Here is a 19139-nt window from a genome sequence, read left to right as displayed (position 1 = left end):
GGTTATCATGCACTTTTTGGTCTGTGTGCTCAATCTCTTAGTGCGAAAGAATGTCACATTATATTGCCCCTCATGATGGCAACCTTTATTATGCAGTTTATCGCCTTTATTATTTTGCCATCACAAGTTCATACAACGCTCAACTTTCTCTTAGAATAAATGATCCAAGACATTTAGAAGCAATTTTTATTGCCTTATTGCACCGATGACAACTTACTTGAAGGATCTTACTTAATCCATAGGTAGGTATGGTGCACTCCCAAAACATAATTTGGGTTTAGGGTTTTTTGGATGCACAAGTAGTATCTCTACTTAGTGTGGAATTTTTGGCTAGCAAAGATAGGGGCAAGCACCACAAGTTAAAGGATCTATGAAAATATAACTTCTATGTGAATATGAACAAGCGTAAATCATTACGACGTCTTCCTTCTCCAACGTCAACAATTTTGGCATATAATATTTTGATGAGGGCTCACAATCATGAAAGATGTCCAAGATAGTGTATTTGCATGTGAATCTTCTCTTCCCTTATTAACTCTTTCATGAATTGCATCATTGACCAATGCTATGTTTGTCAATCTCCAATAAATTTTACCACTTATACTTTTCCTTATGTGATGTCATTACTTACCATAAGATTAGCATTTTTTTCAATTATTTCATTTCTTTATTTTGACTAGAACATAAAAGGAAAGAAAGAAAAACTCAAACTAAACTTTATTATATATCTCTACATAGATAGATAGATCACTAAGAAAACAATCGAAAAACATTGAACTAAAATTTTATTCAACTAATTCAAAAGATAACTAAAGATCGAACTAAGATAGATCAAGTCAAAAGAGATGGTGTGATATGATACTGGGGCACCTCCCCCAAGCTTGGCACAAGCCAAGGGGAGTGCCCATACCCGATACTCAAGTCTCCTTTGGTGGTGAAGAAGGTGATGGTGGTGGTGGTGATGAGGTAGTATGTTTGTCCTCTGGATTCCATGGCAGCGGCTCACCATCATAAGAGGAAGCATGGGTCTCCCTAGTCCTGCAACTGGCAACCAAACTCATACCTTTAAATCTTGCCTCATATTCAAAGACTTGATTTTGGGGTCATAGATTTAGCTTTGTAGAAAGTTGATTTGCTCGTTGAGGATGAAGACGACGTCCTTCATGCACCGGCCATCCACCTTGTAATCACAGGTGAAATCCGTAATCATGAGGTGATAGGCGTTGAGTCCGCGCTCCACCATCCCCTTGCACTTGAAGACCTCCTGCTCCATGGCTTCGAGCCTGGCCTCCATGGTTCCCTTACCCTTAGGCCCATGGACGTCTCGGATGTGGAGCAGCCCCTCACGCATCTCAATGGCTTGAGGGTGCTGCATCACCTCCCACAAATACGGGTTGATGATGTTCTCAAAGAACCTGTCCTTGGAGGAGCTCGGAGTGGCCATGTCGATCTAGATCTGTCAGAAAAACAGCGAGAAAGAAGAACAGAAGATTTCTCTGTGATGCGGTGGTCAATACGTTTGGGGGGTATATAAAGATTTTTCATCTTGTGAAACATGCAAAACAAGGGGAAAACGGACTTGGGAAGGTGCCCGAAGTGGGCACAACCCACCTGGGCATGCCAGGCAAGCAGGCGCGCCCTGGTGTCGTGTGCCCTCCTTGGTTGGCTTCCTGGTTGTTTATTATTTTCCTAATTTTTTTAATATTCCAAAATTGAAAAAAAATTGCGGATTTTTCGGAGTCCGTTTACTTACCGTATCACGTACCTCCTCTTTTTAAGGATTTTGGAGTGTTTCGGAAGGTTTCTTTTATGTGTTCCTCGGGTGTCATGGTTTGAATAATATTACTTTCAACATTAATAGGCGTACCTGAAATATAGCATTTAATTCTTTGTCCGTTGACAACCTTCGGGTTAGTACCTTTGGCATTATTTTATTTGATAGCTCGAGAGCGATAAACCCTTCGATAATATAAGGTCCAGCCCATTTAGAGAGAAGTTTTCCTGCAAAGAATCTGAAATGAGAGTTGTACAAAAGAACATATTCTCCAACTTTGAATTCCCGCTTTTGGATTCTTTTATCATGCCATCTTTTAACTTTTTCTTTAAATAGTTTGGCATTTTCATAAGCTTGGGTTCTCCATTCATCTAGTGGGCTAATATCAAATAACCTCTTTTCACTGGCAACTTTGAAATCATAGTTGAGTTCTTTAATTGCCCAATATGCTTTTTGTTCTAACTCAAGAGGCAAATGACAAGCTTTTACATAAACCATTTTATAAGGAGACATACCCATTGGATTTTTATAAGCTGTTCGGTAGGCCCAAAGTGCATCATCTAATTTCTTAGACCAATTCTTTTAGGACCTATTAACATTTTTTTGTAATATTAATTTTATTTCACTATTGCTAAGTTCAACTTGACCACTGGATTGAGGATGATAGGGTGATGCAATTCTATGGTTAACATCATACTTAGCAAGCATTTTACGGAAAGCGCCATGAATAAAGTGTGAACCACCATCAGTCATTAAATATCTAGGAACTCCAAACCTTGGGAAAATGACTTCTTTAAGCATTTTAATGGAAGTGTTGTGATCAACACTACTAGATGGAATGGCTTCTACTCACTTAGTAACATAATCAACATCAAAGAAAATATGTGTATACCAATTAGAGGAAGGAAAAAGTCCCATATAATCAAAACCCCAAACATCAAATGGTTCAACAACAAGTGAATAATTCATAGGCATTTGCTGACGCTTACGATATTACCAATTATTTGACATTCATCACAAGATAAAATAAACTTACAGGCATCTTCAAGAGAGCAGGCCAATAAAAACCAGATTGCAATAACTTATGAGCAGTTATATCTCCCGCATGATGTCCTCCATAAGCTTCAGAGTGACATTTCCGTAGGATTGGTATGTGAAACTAGGTGGTATATATTTAGAAACAATGTAATTAGCATAGTCAGCGTACCAAGGAGTGTTCTAAGAAACATTTATTGCAGCTAGTTGTTCATCAGGAAAAACTATCATCAATAGGTGGTGGGTCATCAAGAATATTTTCTAACCTAGACAAATTGTCAGCTATGGGGTTCTCAGCTCCTTTTCTATCAGTAATATGTAAATCAAATCTTGTAGCAAAAGAACCCACCTAATAAGTCTGGGTTTAGCATCTTTCTTTCCCATAAGATATTTTATAGAAGCATGATCGGTGTGAACAGTTACTTTAGAATCAACAATATAAGATCTGATTTTGTCACAAGCAAACACAGCTACTAAAAATTATTTTTCAGTAGTAGCATAATTTCGTTGAGCATTGTCTAGAGTTTTACTATCATAATGGATAACATTTAATTTCTTATCAACTCTTTGCCTTAGAACAGCACCAATGGCATAATCACTAGCATCACACATAATTTCAAAAGGCAAGTTCCAATCAAGTGGTTGTACTATAGGTGCAGAAGATAAGGCTTTCTTAAGTGTTTCAAAGGCTTCTACACAATCATCATCAAAAACAAATGGAACATCCTTTTGTAAAAGATTTGTAAGAGGCCTAGAAATTTTAGAGAAGTCTTTCATCAACCTCCTATAGAAACCAACATGATCGAGGAAACTACGAATACCTTTAATATGTTTAGGACATGGCATTTTCTCAATCGCATCAAATTTTGCTTTATCCACCTCAATACCTCGTTCAGAGATTTTATGCCCCAAGACAATACCTTCATTAACCATAAAGTGGCACTTCTCCCAATTCAAGACAAGTTTATTTTGCTCACATCTCTGCAAAACTCGATCAAGGTTGCTTAAGCAATCATCAAAAGAAGTTCCGTAAATAGAAAAATCATCCATGAAAACCTCAACAATCTTTTCACAAAAATTAGAGAATATAGCAGCATACTTCTTTGAAAGGTAGTAGGTGCATTGCATAAACCAAAAGGCATATGTCTATAAGCATAAGTTCCAAAAGGGCAAGTAAAGGTGGTTTTCTTTTCATCAGGTTGTGAAACAGGTATTTGAGAAAAAATAGAATATCCATCAAGGAAACAAAAGTTTGTGTGCTTAGATAGTCTTCCTAACATTTGATCAATAAAAGGTAGAGGGTAATGATCTTTTCTAGTTGCTTTATTTAATTTTCTAAAATCAATTACCATTCTATAGCCAGTGACAATTCTTTGTAGAATAAGTTCTTTTTTATCATTAGGAACAATAGTAATACCTCCCTTCTTATTGGCATAATGAACGGGACTTACTCATCTACCATCAGCTATGGGATAGATTATACCTGCTTCAAGAAGCTTTAGTATTTCAGTTCGTACCACTTATTTCATCTTAGGATTCAAGCGTCTTTGGTGATCAACAACGGGTTCCGCATCACGTTCCATGTTAATCAGGTGCCCTTAAGATCATCAAGAGTATACCCAATAACAGCTTGATGTCTACTATGCAACCGTCTTCTCATAGACTCGTGTCGGGCTTCCAAGCGCAGAGTTTTCTAGGACAGTAGCAATTTTCCCTCAAGTGGATGACCTAAGGTTTATCAATCCACGGGAGGCGTAGGATGAAGATGGTCTGTCTACAACAACCCCGCAACCAAATAAAAAAGAGTCTATTGTGTCCCCAACACATCCAGTACAATGGTAAATTGTAATGGTGCACTAGTTCGGCGAAGAGGTGGTGATACAAGTGTAATATGGATAGTAGATATAGGTTTTTGTAATCTGAAAATATAAAAACAGCAAGGTAACTAGTAACAAAAGTGAGCAAAAATGGTATTGCAATGCTTGAAAACAAGGCCTAGGGTTCATACTTTCCCTAGTGCAAAGTCTCTCAAAAATGATATCATAATTAAATCATATGGCAATCCCTCAACGTGCGACATAGAGTCACTCCAAAGTTTCTATCGGAGAACGTAGGACGAAAACATGCATCAACCCCTATGCACAGATTACCCCAATGTCACCTCGGGAATCCGCGAGTTGAGTGCCAAAATATACATCAAGTGAATCAATAGAACTTCCCATTATAACCAGAGATATCCCATCGCAAGACATACATCAAGTGTTCTCAAATCCAATACTCAATCCAACATAGCGAAACCTCAAAGAGCAAGACTCAATTCGTCACAAGAAGGTAGAGGGGAGAAACACCATATGATCGAACTATAGTAACAAAGCTCGCAGTGCATCAAGATCGTGCCAAATCAAGAACACGAGATAGAGAGAGAGAGAGAGAGAGAGAGAGAGAGATCAAACACATAGCTACTGGTACATACCCTCAGCCCCGAGGGTGAACTACTCCCTCCTCGTTATGGTGGCCACCGGGATGATGAAGATGGCCTCCGGTGATGGTTTCCCCCTCCGGCAGGGTGCCGGAACGGGCTCCTGGTTGCTCTTTCGTGGCTATAGAGGCTTGCGGTGGCAGAACTTCCGATCTAGGGTTCTTTTCGGGGGTTTCCATATTTATAAGAATATTTGGCGTTGGAAACAAGTCAGGTGAGTGCCCGATGGACCCTCAAGCCCTAGGGGTGCGCCCCCTGGGTTGTCGACACCTCGGGGCTCTTATGGCCCAGCTCCGGTGCTTCGGGGGTCTCTTTTGGTCCATCAAAAATCACCGTAAATTTTTAGCTCGTTTGGACTCCGTTTGATATTCCTTTTCTGTAAAACTCAAAAACTAGGAAAAACAGAAACTGGCACTGGGCTCTAGGTTAATATGTTAGTCCCAAAAGTAATATAAAATATCATATTAATGCATATAAAACATCCAAATTAGATAATATAATAGCATGGAACAATCAAAAATTATAGATATGTTGGAGACGTATCAAGCATCCCCAAGCTTAATTCCTGCTCATCCTCGAGTAGGTAAATGATAAAAACAGAATTTTTGATGTGGAATGCTACCTAACATATTTATCCATGTAATCTTATTTATTGTGGCAAGAATATTCAGATCCATAAGATTCAAAACAAAAGTTTAATATTGACATAAAAACAATAATACGTCAAGCATACTAATAAAGCAATCATGTCTGCTGAAAATACCATGGCCAAACAAAGTTATCCCTACAAAATCATATAGTCTGGCTATTCTCTATCTTCATCACACAAAATATTTCATCATGCACAACCCCGATGACAAGCCAAACAATTGTTGCATACTTTTAATGTTCTCAAGCTTTTCCTACTTTCACGCAATACATGTGCGTGAGCCATGGATATAACACTATGGGTGGAATAGAATATGGTGGTTGTGGAGAAGACAAAAGGAAGGAGAAAGTCTCACATCAACTAGGCGTATTAACGGGCTATTGAGAAGCCCATCAATAGATATCATTGTGAGTGAGTAGGGATTTCCATGCAACAGATGCACCAGAGCTATAAGTGTATGAAAGCTCAAACAGAAACTAAGTGGGTGTGCATGCAACTTGCTTGCACACGAAGACCTAGGGAAATTTGAGGAAGCCTATCACTGGAATATACAAGCCAATTTCTTCTAATGAAAAATTCCCACTATTATATGAAAGTGACAACATAGGAGACTCTCTATCATGAAGATCATGGTGCTACTTTGAAGCACAAGTGTGAAAAAGGGTAGTAGTAGTGTCCCTTCTCTCTTTTTCTCTCATTTTTTATTTTCTTTTTTATCTTTTTTTTTGTTTGGGCTCTTTGGCATCTTTTTTTATTTTGGGCTCTTTGGCCTATTTTTATTTTTGTAAGTCTAGAGTCTCATCCCAACTTGTGAGGGAATCATAGCCTCCATCATCCTTTCCTCACATGGGACAATGCTCTAGTAATGATGATCAGCACACTTTTATTTACTTACAACTCAATACTAGAACAAAATATGACTCTAAATGAATGCCTCCGGTGGTGTACCGTGATGTGCATTGATCAAGAGTGACATGTATAAAAAATATGAATGGTGGCCTTGCTACAAATACTATGCCAACTACATGATCATGCAAAGCAATATGACAATGATGGTATGTGTCATAATATAATGGAACAGTGGAAGTTGCATGGCAATATATCTCGGAATGGCTATGGAAATGCCATAATAGGTAGGTATGGTGGCTGTTTTGTGGAAGGGTATATGGTGGGTTTAATGCATCGGCGAAAATTGCACGGTATTAGAGAGGCTAGCAGTGGTGGAAGGGTGAGAGTGCATATAATCCATGGACTCAACATTAGTCATAAAGAACTCTCATACTTATTGCAAAAATTTATTAGCCATTGAAGCAAAGTACTAATACGCATGCTCCTAGGGGGATAGATTGGTAGGAAAAGACCATCGCTCGGCCCCGGCCGCCACTCATAAGGAAGACAATCAAAAAATAAATCATGCTCTGACTTCATCACATAATGGTCCACCATACGTTCATGCTACAGGAATCACAAACTTTAACACACGTATTTCTACCAATCCACAATTACTCACTAGCATGATTCTAATATCACATTCTTTATATCTCAAAACAACTGCAAGGAATCAAACTTCTCATATATTCAATGCTCTTTTTGAAAGTTTTTATTATATCACTCTTGGATGCCTATAATATTAGGACTAAATTCATAACCTAAGCAAATTGCCATACAGTTTCAATACTCTCAAAACAATATAAGTGAAACATGAGAGTTCATCAATTTCTTCAAAATAAAACCACCGCCATGCTCTAAAAAGATATAAGTGAAGCACTAGAGCAACTACCCAGCTCAAAAGATATAAGTGAAGCACATAGGGTATTCTCATAGAGAGAGAGAGAGATCAAACACATAGCTACTGGTACATACCCTCAGCCCCGAGGGTGAACTACTCCCTCCTCGTCATGGTGGCTGCCGGGATGATGAAGATGGCCTCCGGTGATGGTTTCCCCCTCCGGCAGGGTGCCCGAATGAGCTCCCGATTGGTTTTTCGTGGTTACAGAGGCTTGCGGTGGCGGAACTTCCGATCTAGGTTTCTTTCGGGGGGTTTTCGTATTTATAAGAATTTTTGGCATCAGAAACAAGTTAGGGGGTGCCCGAGGGGCCCACAAGCCCTAGGGGTGGACACGCCCCTGGCTTGTGGCCACCTCGGGACACTTCTGGCTCAGCTCCGGGGGTCTCTTTCGGTCCGGAAAAAATCATCATAAATTTTCAGCTCATTTGGACTCCATTTGATATTCCTTTTCTGTAGAACTCAAAAACAAGGAAAAATAGAAACTGGCACTATGCTATCGGTTAATAGGTTAGTCCCAAAAAAATATAAAATAGCATATTAATGCATATAAAACATCCAAATCAGATAATATAATATCATGGAACAATAAAAAATTATAGATAAGTTGGAGACGTATCATAGCTCGGTGCTTCTTCAGAACTTTCAATAATCTTTCTTCTTCATGTTCTGAAAGGTTAGCACTAATAATAACAGGGTATATCTTTTTCTCATCAAGATAAGCATATTTCAAGGTGTCTGGCAATTGTTTTAATTCAAACACAAGATCACCCTTAGGTGGAGGAGGACCTCCTAGAGTTTCAATAGGTAAATTATGTTTGAGAAGAGGTCGTTGTTCAAAGAAAATTTTATTTATTTCATTTCATTCATGCATATGCATATCATTTTCATGGTCTAGCAAATATTGTTCTAGCGGATCAGTAGGAGGCACATCAATAGAAGCAAGACCAATTATTTCATCTTTATTTGGTAATTCTTTCTTATGAGATTGTCTACTAAACTTAGAGAAATTAAACTCATGAGACTCATCACCAAAACTAACACCAACAATTTGTTTCTCACAATCTATTTTAGCATTAACGATGTTCAAGAAAGGTCTACCAAAAATAATGGGACAAAAGTCATCTTGTTGGGTACCAAGAACTATAAAACCAGTAGGATATTTTACTTTCCCATGCAAGACTTCAACATCTCTAACAATCTCAAGTGGTGTGGTAGTGTTTTTATTAGCAAGTTCAATAGTAACATCTATGTCTTCAATTTCAGCGGGCGCTATATCATTCATAATTTCTTGATATAAAGTAAAAGGAATAGCACCCACGCTAGCACCCAAATCACATAAACCATGATAACAATGATCTCTTATTTTAACTGAGACAACAAGCATGCCAACAACAGGTCTAGGTTTATCCTTTTCGTCAGGTTTGGCAATTCTAGCAGCTTCATCACGGAAGTAAATAACATGCCCATCAATATTTTCTACCAGGAGATCTTTAACCATAGCAACACTAGGTTCTACTTTGATTTGTTCTGAAGGTCTAGGTTATTACTTTTGCGGACCATAGTTGAAACCTTAGCATGTTCCTTCATTCTAACAGGGAAAGATGGTTTTTCAATATAAGAAGTAGGCACAACTAGATCAACATTGTAAATGATAGTTTCATCTTTAGTTATTACCGGTTCTTTAATTTCTTCTTTAACAAGTATGATATTTAAACCACTTATCCTTGGGGAGATCAACATGAGTAGCAAATGATTCACAAAAGGAGGCTAGTATCTTAGAGTCAAGCCCATATTTAGTGCTAAACTTGTGAAAAGCATTGGTATTCATAAAAGATTTAACACGATCAACATTAAGCTTAATACCTGACTCTTTACCTTCATCGAGTTCCCAATCTTTAGAGTGGCATTTAATTCTTTCTAAAAGATCCCACCTGCATTCAATAGTCTTCTTCATAAAAGAACCAGTGCAAGAAGTATCAGCATGGATCGATCATCATGACAAAGCTGAGCATAAAAATTCTGGATAATAATTTCCCTTGAGAGCTCATGATTGGGGCATTAATATAACATTGACTTAAACCTCCCCAAAGCTAGAGCGATACTTTCTCCTTCACTAGGCCAAAATATATATATATATAATTCAGATCACGATGAACTAGATGCATAGGATAATTTTTTGGTGAAATTCCAATTTCAATCAACTCCAATTCCAAGATCCAATATCATAGCATAGCCTATACCATGTCAATGATTTTCCCTTCGAATATAAAGGGAAAACTTTCTTCTTAGCTTCATCTCCGGGTAAACCTACAAGCTTAAATAATCAACAAATTTCATCTACCTATATCAAGTGCATATCAGGATGTTCAGTGCCATCTCCTGCATAAGGATTAGCTAGCAGTTGTTCTATCATACTCAAAGGAATTTCATAACCAATATTTTCAGTAGGTGTATTAGGATGAGGGGCAACTAATTGTGGTTCTGGTCGAGGTGAAGATACACCGAACAAACCCCTCAAATGATGGTTCTCCATAGTAAAAAGTGACAATAAATTTCAGCACATAGTAATAATTTTCCCTTACCAAATTCCAGTTACCAAGAGCGCTTCACTCCCGGCAGCGCCAGAAAAGGGTCTTGATGCCCCATAAGTATAGGGGCTCAATCATAGTCCTTTCGATAAGTAATAGTGTCGAACCCAATGAGGAGCAGAAGGAAATGATAAATTGTTTTCAGCAAGGTATTTTTTGCAAGCATTGAAATTGTCGGTAACAGGTAGTTTGATAGCAAGATAATTTGTAATGAGCAAGTAATGGTAATGGTAAATAAGGTGTATCAAGGTAGCCCAATCCATTTGTAGCATAGGACAGGCCAAAACCGTGTCTTATAATAGGCAATGCGTTCTTGAGCGTACACGAGAATTTCATCTAGTCACTTTCATCATGTTGTTTTAATCCGTGTTCGCTGCCTTGATAATATGATATGAGGGTGGACCAGTGCTTAGGTGTTGTTCTTACTTGAACAAACCTCCTACTTATGATTAACCCCCTCGCAAGCATCTGCAACTATGAGAAAAGTATTAGGATAAAATCTAACCATAGCATTAAACTTTTGGATCCAAATCGGTCCCTTACGAAGTAGCACATAAACTAGGGTTTAAGCTTCTCTCACTCTAGCAACCCATCATCTAATAACTACTCCACAATGCATTCCCTTAGGCACAAATATGGTGAAGTGCCATGTAGTCGACGTTCACTTGACACCAATAAGGGAATCACAACATACATATCATCCAAATATCGAACACATATCAAGTTCACATGATTACTTGCAGCATGACTTCTCTCGTGACCTCGAGAACAAAAGTAACTACTCAAAAATGATAACCATGCTCAAGATCAGATGGGTATTAAATTGCATAATGGATCTGGACATATAATCTTCCACCAAATAAACCATATAGTAATCAACTACAAGATGTAATCAACACTACTAGTCACCCACATGTACCAATCTGAGGTTCCGTTACAAAGATTGAACACAAGAGATGAACTAGGGTTTGAGAGGAGATGGTGATGTTGAAGATGTTGATGGAGATTGCTCTCCCAAATATGAGAAGGTTGTTGGTGATGAATGATGTCTACTATGCAACTTTATTCTTGTAGACTCATGTTGGGCCTCCAAGCGCAGAGTTTTGTAGGACAGTAGCAATTTTCCTTCAAGTGGATGACCTAAGCTTTATCAATCCATGGGAGGCGTAGGATGAAGATGGTCTCTTTCAAACAACCCTGCAACCAAATAACAAAGAGTCTCTTGTGTCCCCAATACACCAAATGCAATGGTAATTTGTATAGGTGCACTAGTTCGGCGAAGAGATGGTGATACAAGTGTAATATGGATAGTAGATATTGATTTTTGTAATAAGAACAATGAAAAACATCAAGGTAGAAATTGATAAAACGGAGCACAAATGGTATTGCAATGCTTGAAAATGAGGCCTAGGGTCCGTACTTTCGCTAGTGCAATCTCTCAACAATGCTAATCTAATTGGATCATATAACCATCCCTCAAAGTGCGATGAGGAATCACTCTGAAGTTCCTATCTAATGGAGAACATAAAAAGAAATTGTTTGTAGCTGTTCTCTTCGATTGATCTATCCAAGATTTCATACTAAAATTACACCAAGTTATTGTTTCCAATCGATCTATCAAGAGTTCGTACTAAAATAACACCAAGTTATTCTTTCTGATCGGTCTATCAAGAATTCGTACTAAAATAACACCAAAGCAAATTCAGATTCATAATACTCAATCCAACAAAAAGAACCTCAAGGACCACCCCAAGATTTCTACCGGAGAAACAAAAGACGAGAACGTGCATCAACCCCTATGCATAGATTACCCCAATGTCACCTTGGGAATCTGGGAGTTGAGTGCCAAAACATATCTCAAGTGAATCAATGTAATACCCCATTGTCACCACGAGTATTCATATGTAAGACATATATCAAGTGCTCTCAAATCCATAAAAGTATTCAATCCAATAAAACAAAATCTCAAAGGGAAAACTCAATTCATCACAGTAAGATGGAGAGGAACAAAGCCCGCGATACATCAAGAGTGACATCTCAAGAACACGAGAGAGAGAGAGAGGGAGAGAGAGAGAGAGAAAGATTAAACACATAGCTACTGGTACAAACCCTTGGCCCCGAGGGTGGACTACTCCCTCCTCATCATAGTGGCCGCCGGGATGATGAAGATGGCCACCGGTGATGACTTCCCCCTCCGGCGGAGTGCCGGAATGGGGTCTAGATTGGTTTTTCGTGGCTACAGAGGCTTGCGGTGGCGAAACTTCCGATCTAGGGTTACCCCGAGGGTTTTTGGAATATTTGGGAATTTATAGGGTGAAGAGGCAGTGCGGGAGGCCACCGAGGTGGGCACAATCCACCTGGGCGTGCCTGGGCCCCCAGGCGCGCCCTGGTGGATTGTGCTCTCCTTGGAGCTCCCCTCTGGTACTTCTTTGGCCCAACGGGTGTCTTTTGGTCCAGAAAATGTCTCCAAAAAGTTTCGCTGTGATTGGACTCCGTTTGGGATTGATTTTCTTTGATGTAAAAAACAAGCAAAAAACAGCAACTCGCACTGGGCACTATGTCAATAGGTTAGTACCAAAAAATGATATAAAGTTGCTACAAAATGATCGTAAAACATCCAAGAATGATAATATAATGGCATGAATACTTCATAAATTATAGATACGTTGGAGACGTATCAATGACGAGGACGGTGATTTCCTCCTCCGGGAGGGAAGTTCCCCCGGCGGAATCACTCCGCCGGAGGGCAAAAGTGCTTCTGCCAAGTTTTGCCTCGAGACGGCGGCGATCCGTCCCAAAAGTCCTCTCCTTATTTTTTTAGGTAAAAATGACCTATATACCAGAAGATGGGCACCGGAGGTGGGCCGAGTAGGGCACAACCCACCAGGGCGCGCCTAGGGGCCCAGGCGCTGTTCGCACCGGAGGTAAGTACCCTCGACGCCGGGTGATGCATCGCAGCTCACGTCGAAGAAGACCCGGCCGGAAGCGTGGTACACAAGCTATCCGGTGGGTGCTTTTGAGGACCCGAAACCCCACACGCCCGGGAGGGACCCCGTCTGGACGCGCGACGGCTATGGGCTGCCCTCGACCTGATCGCCCCTAGGGCCTCGTGGATCGCCACCCTACAACAACAAGAACAAACAAAGAACGAGGAAGAAGAAGAACTAGGGTTAAGGAGAAAAGATAAAAGATAAAAGGTGGTAGATGATTTTGTCGATTGTGTGTTGTTCAATCGACCATCACCCCTTAGGTATATAAGAGGCGGTTGGACTTCCCGTGCAAGGAAAAGGTTTGGATTCACGTCCAAAACCCTAGTCAAATTCGGATTGGTTTTATCCGAACTTTTCGAAATTGTTTGTTCTAAAACTGGCTGCACCTTGCGGGTCTTTTTTGTGGTGGTAAACGACCTCCACTGAAAGTTTTCCCAAAAGCATATTTACTCGTTTCGACGAGATGGACAACTTTCATGTTGAATGTTTTCTAATTTGAGGCCATCTTCAGTGCCAAATCGCTCGCACAAAACAGCTAAATATTCAGGCAGCTCATCAGACATACCCACACGTGTGTCTGATTCCGGGCATCATATTTTGCCCATTGGAGAGTCGCGCTGTGCGAGCTCTAACTTTTGCATACGACCTCAGATTGGGACTATCTTTATATCAAAATTGATCGTTTAGACGAGACGAAGACAATTCATGTAGACCAGTTTTCCATATGAGGCCGTCTTGGGATTGTAATCAGCCAAAAAGTGTTCCGGATACAAAATCTCAGTACTTCGAACACAACTTCGGCCTTAGAGATATGATCGGATGGCTATGACCGAAATATCAAAGTTTCTCCTTTCAATGATACGAAACTTTCTCACTTTGAGAACTTTTCCATTTGAGGCCTTCTTAATTATGTTTTTGTCAATGCCAAAATCTGGTGTCAACACATGCCCCCCTGTTTTTCAGCAAAGCTTGTGTGCAAAAACTAACTTGCACATAGCTTATTGTAAGGACGATGTCAACACTCCATCGGCCATTTTGCATGTTCTTAGGACGATAAGTATATATCGGCTATTGCTTATTTGAACCTCTTGATGCAAACTTGGGTGAAAACTTCTCAACATCCATAACAATTCAGTGATAAGGTTCCATAGATCAAAACCATCCTCCGAGCCATATTGTTCACCCTTTCGCTAGGATTTTGCAGAAAATAAAGAATGAACTCCTCCAATCCTTACTTCTCCTGCATAAAAGTTTCATTAGTGGACGACGTGGTGAGCTCCAATTCGGCCTTACCTATGTTGGCAAGAATAAGCATCGGCTATTGATAGATGTGCAATACACCATGACCGTCGTGGTAGCCGGATGCTTACAATGCCAACTCTCTCCAATTATCATGTCTAGATATATGAGAAATGCTAAAATAATCCAAAGTAGAAATTATATCTAGACATTTATCAAGATAAACATGAAGTGATTCGTCAAAACATTGAAACACTTTGGATATTAGTTGCACTACTAATAACGAATCATCAAAAGCCTCAATATGTGTAGCACCTATGGCAAACAACATCTCTAAACCGAATAACAATGCTTCATATTCGGCCTCATTATTTGTGCAGAATACTCTAAACAGCACGAGGCTTCAAAAACAGCACCATGAGGAGATATCTAAACAACACCAACACCTTGGCCATTGCTACAAAGTTAACCATCAATATATAATCTCCATATTACTAGAAAGACAAGGCTAATATCAACATTTTTCATGTCATTAATCTGATGTTCAGTAATAAAATCAGCTATGATTTGGCCTCTTATAGATCTCAAATATGCATAAGACAAATCATATCCAAACAAAGTATAAGCCCACTAGCCAATTCTTCAGTATGAATTGGCCTATGCAGCATATTCAATGACATCGGTCATGATGTCTCAACTCCATTCAATCATAATATATGCATACATATAAATTTCCATGAGCACGTACCTTATCTCGCTCTCCAATCAAACTAAGGACGATGTTAGAGTACTACACCGGCCATGCATTGACATAATCTTAGGACGATAGATAAATATCGGCCATTACCATGTAAACTTCATTTAAAGCACATATAGCCGAAATAAACAAATGAAATGACAAATCAAATATTTTTGGCCCTTTGGATCAGCAACAAACTTGTAGCTAATCAAATGTATAGTGATTTGGCAATACCCTTTCATGATGTAAGAAATTACATTGCATCCATGGATGAAAATAAGCCCATTGAGGGTTACCAATCATACCTAATGACAAATTCCATGGCATAGGCATTAATGACATAGTTGAAGAATATGGATAATGTGTAGACTGAAGATGTTGAAACCTTCGGCTTGGTCCTTCATAGTTTTCACTCTTTTCCTTCTTCACCTTCACCGCACTTCTTGCAATGGAAGCTTGCACATAATTATTATTTTGAGTACTTCCTTTGGGAACCCATTCCATGTTCCTTTCTTCAAGTTCTTGTGCACTAAGCTTTTGTAACTCCTTCTTTTGCCAATACGATAAGACGAGTGGGCACCTCGACTGCGATTTTGTTTCAACCAATGACAACTCTTTTTGGGCCTTGTGCACCCTCAACTTCTTTCATTTGGATTTGGCACTCTGATTTTTATCAATTGATTGCTTCACTTCTTTGCCTTTTGTAGCCAATGTCAACACTTTAATTGGCTCTTTGTTATTTGATATCAAATCTGAAGTAGCACACTTACGCCCATCTCTTTTCACATGGTAAACTTGCTTTACCACCTCTTTTTTCTTCCTTGAGCTCTGGACCGATTCCTTATGATTGAAACGGTCTTTGACACGTGATTGTTCAAATGTTGATCTTCTTGGAGCTGCATAGTATTGGTGAGATGGTCTAAAATAAGATGGAGAATGTCCCCTTGTATCATACCTGTCCCATGATGAATATGGATCTATATGAGCATAGGGAGGCATCCATGGCATTGGCATTGGTGGCCCGAAATAAGGATATGAATATGTTGCATTAAAATTCTCACTTTGCCAGTACCGATCCTCATATTTGCGCCTTGGGGTGATCTTGGTTTCTTTGCATGATTTGGCCGATAAGCATTCTTCTCTTCACTCTTCTTTTGATATTTATCCAAAAGTTCAGCGAAGGTGATTTTTGATCTATTACACTTGCGCTTATTTTGGCCTTTGCTTTCTGCTGGTTTGCTTTCATCGATCATTGGATTTGCTTGCTGGCCCCCAGTCCTTGGCGTCTCCATTGTAGCTTCGATGGAATTTTCGCCCTCAAGATTATGTTCATTATGCTCTTCAACAACTTCTTTACTTGAAAGCTTGATCCGATCACCTACAGTTTTTACCTTCTCTTTAAATGGATCGGCTTGAAGCAGCCGATGCAAAAACTTTCAGCCATCGGGGCCAATCGGAATAGACTGGTCATCTCTTGGTGTCTCAACAAATTTCAATCGTCCTTTATCAATGGCCAATTTAACTATTTGATGAAAGATGTTGTAATCCTCAAAATTATGCTTGGACGAATCATGCAAATTACAATACATTCATCCCGGGACAGATGGGTCAACATGGTGATCAAGAATTCTAATATAATTATTTCTCAACAACAAATCAAATATTTGATCACACATGCTTGAATTGAAGGTAAAGTTTTTATTCTCTAGTCGATCTTGTTGTGAGAACGGCTTTGGAGTTAAGAAAACGAATGGTTCAGATTTTGCATCACCCCATTCAGCTATGCATTGTGTTTTGCACTCTGTCTCCGATGTCTTTGGATAAGAAACTATACTGGCATCGGTTTCCTTAGAAGATTTTAACCTTGGTTTTAAATTTTTGAAACGAAAATAGCTAGAACATACATGTCTCAATTGAGACCAAGTGTAAGACAAGTAGTAAATAAGCAAAGCTACCCAATTAGATATGAGCTTTAGATAAAGCAATGGGGAAAGCCTTGGCTGCAATAATTTTCTGCTATCGGTCTTTCTGAATGGTGCAATGTGTAGACCGATATGCTTTGTGACAATCTGATTGCTAACAAATAAATTACCCTTCTTCATTGGTCTCTCAATATTTCTTATGAAGATTTTTCTAATATATGCATCAACAACTAAGTCACGACCAAATCTGAAAATAGGTAAATTAATTGCTAGACATACCTCTTCAAATATGTTGGGAGAGCATGATGGTGGTGTGACTTGAAGAATATCTTGCTCCAACTTCGGATAGCTCCCCAATGCCTTGTCATCATCTTTTTCTTGATTTCGTGCATCGTTAGTTTGAAGATATGTGTCCACCAAATTTTCTTTGGCTACTTGTTCTTCTTCTCGAAGCTCGTCAATTTCTATGGCACGAAACTCATAGGGCAGGAAGTAGGTTCCATTAACTTCAGAAAAAGCAAGTATGGCTGTCTTGCTATACTTTCCATGCCCTTTCTCAACAATGTTTCCCTCTTTGGATTTGATGGATTCGGAAAATATACTACTTGATTCGGCTTTTTCAACCGAAGCACTTTTAGTTTCCGAATCATCATTCTTTTCACCAGTTATATCAATCGGCAAGGCTTCTTTCTTTGAGCTAATTCCCTATCAATTCTCTCTTGGTGAAGTACTGGCACCCTATCGCGTAAAGCTTTAACTCCCCTCTCAATTTGAGCCCCCTCTAGATCAGATTGCCCCCCAATGCTATTAGGATCTTTCGGCAATAGATTGTTATTATTGCCTAATTTTTGCAGTTGTGTAGGGATTGTATAATATGTTGCGGTACTAGGTGGAGGTGTATCCACTGCTGTATAACCATATGTTCTCTCGCCAATTCTATCAATTGATGAAGTTTCATCTTCTTGCAAAACACTAGCCTTTATTGCAGCATAATCAGGAAACAACCCCTTTTCATATTGTTCAAAGCAAAGAGCACTAATCCTCTTATTTTGTGCCAAGCTCTTCTTTAACGTAGCCACAACCGCTTCTGGAAGGGATTTGTCCACAATACTTTCAGATTCTTTCGGCAATGATCCGTGAGTGTTACCAAAATTCTCGAATTGCATAGAGCATGCATTAAATGCTACATTATTAGATGACGGCAAGTGTGTTCCTGCAAAATTTTCACTTATTCGGCTATGACCATGAAGGTGCGGTGCCGAATTATGAACATCTACAGTTGCATACGGTGCTGAAAAATTATTAACATGAGGTGTAGCATATGATGGTTGAGAGTAACTGGTCGAATAGCTAGTAGTAGCATGGCCAATTCTTCCATCCATCAGCAAGGTTGGATTCCCATATTGCAAATTAGTTCCCGACGAACAAAAGGGTGAAACACTTTCTTGTATGCTATTGGAAATTTTAACATGAGGTGTTTAGAATTGATTAACCAAACCCATCATGTTGTTCATCGGCATATAGATTTGTGGGGTTGCCGATGCATGAGGGTTTGGATACATATGTTGTACGTTGCTAAAATCATAACAATTTGAAGCATGAAGATTGTTTTGCATCAGCCCTTGCGCATAATTAGATGCATGATTGATAAAACTAGGGCTAGCCGATACATTATGCTCATTAGGTGATCCAACAACAACATATGGATTATTTGCATCTACAAAGGGTAATCGGGCATTCATATTACCTTTGTAGATTGCAGCAACTTGATGACGATCTCTTCGTAGCAAGAACGGGTTGGAGACGGTTCAAAGCTTCGTCCCCAGCGGAGTCGCCAAAAAGTGTGTTCGCACACGAACACGTCACCGTGTACCCTCGACGCCGTGGGTGATGGACCGCAGCTCACGTCGAAGGAGACCCGACCGGAAGCGTGGT

At 39.4% G+C, this 19139-nt stretch overlaps 1 protein-coding gene across 1 annotated transcript; it reads right to left on the bottom strand.

The window, feature by feature from the left end:
• Positions 1-1111: 1111 nt before the first annotated feature.
• LOC109758602 (uncharacterized) lies at positions 1112-1444 on the bottom strand. Its single transcript, XM_020317466.1, has one exon. The coding sequence runs from the start codon at positions 1442-1444 to the stop codon at positions 1112-1114; it is 333 nt and encodes a 110-aa protein (XP_020173055.1).
• Between the last annotated feature and the right edge of the window lie 17695 nt (positions 1445-19139).

Source organism: Aegilops tauschii, chromosome 4, assembly GCF_002575655.3.
Source record: "Aegilops tauschii subsp. strangulata cultivar AL8/78 chromosome 4, Aet v6.0, whole genome shotgun sequence".
NCBI classification, from domain to species: Eukaryota; Viridiplantae; Streptophyta; class Magnoliopsida; order Poales; family Poaceae; genus Aegilops; species Aegilops tauschii.
The sequence above is the reverse complement of the archived record's forward strand: the minus strand, read 5'-3'. Positions and strand labels throughout refer to the sequence as shown.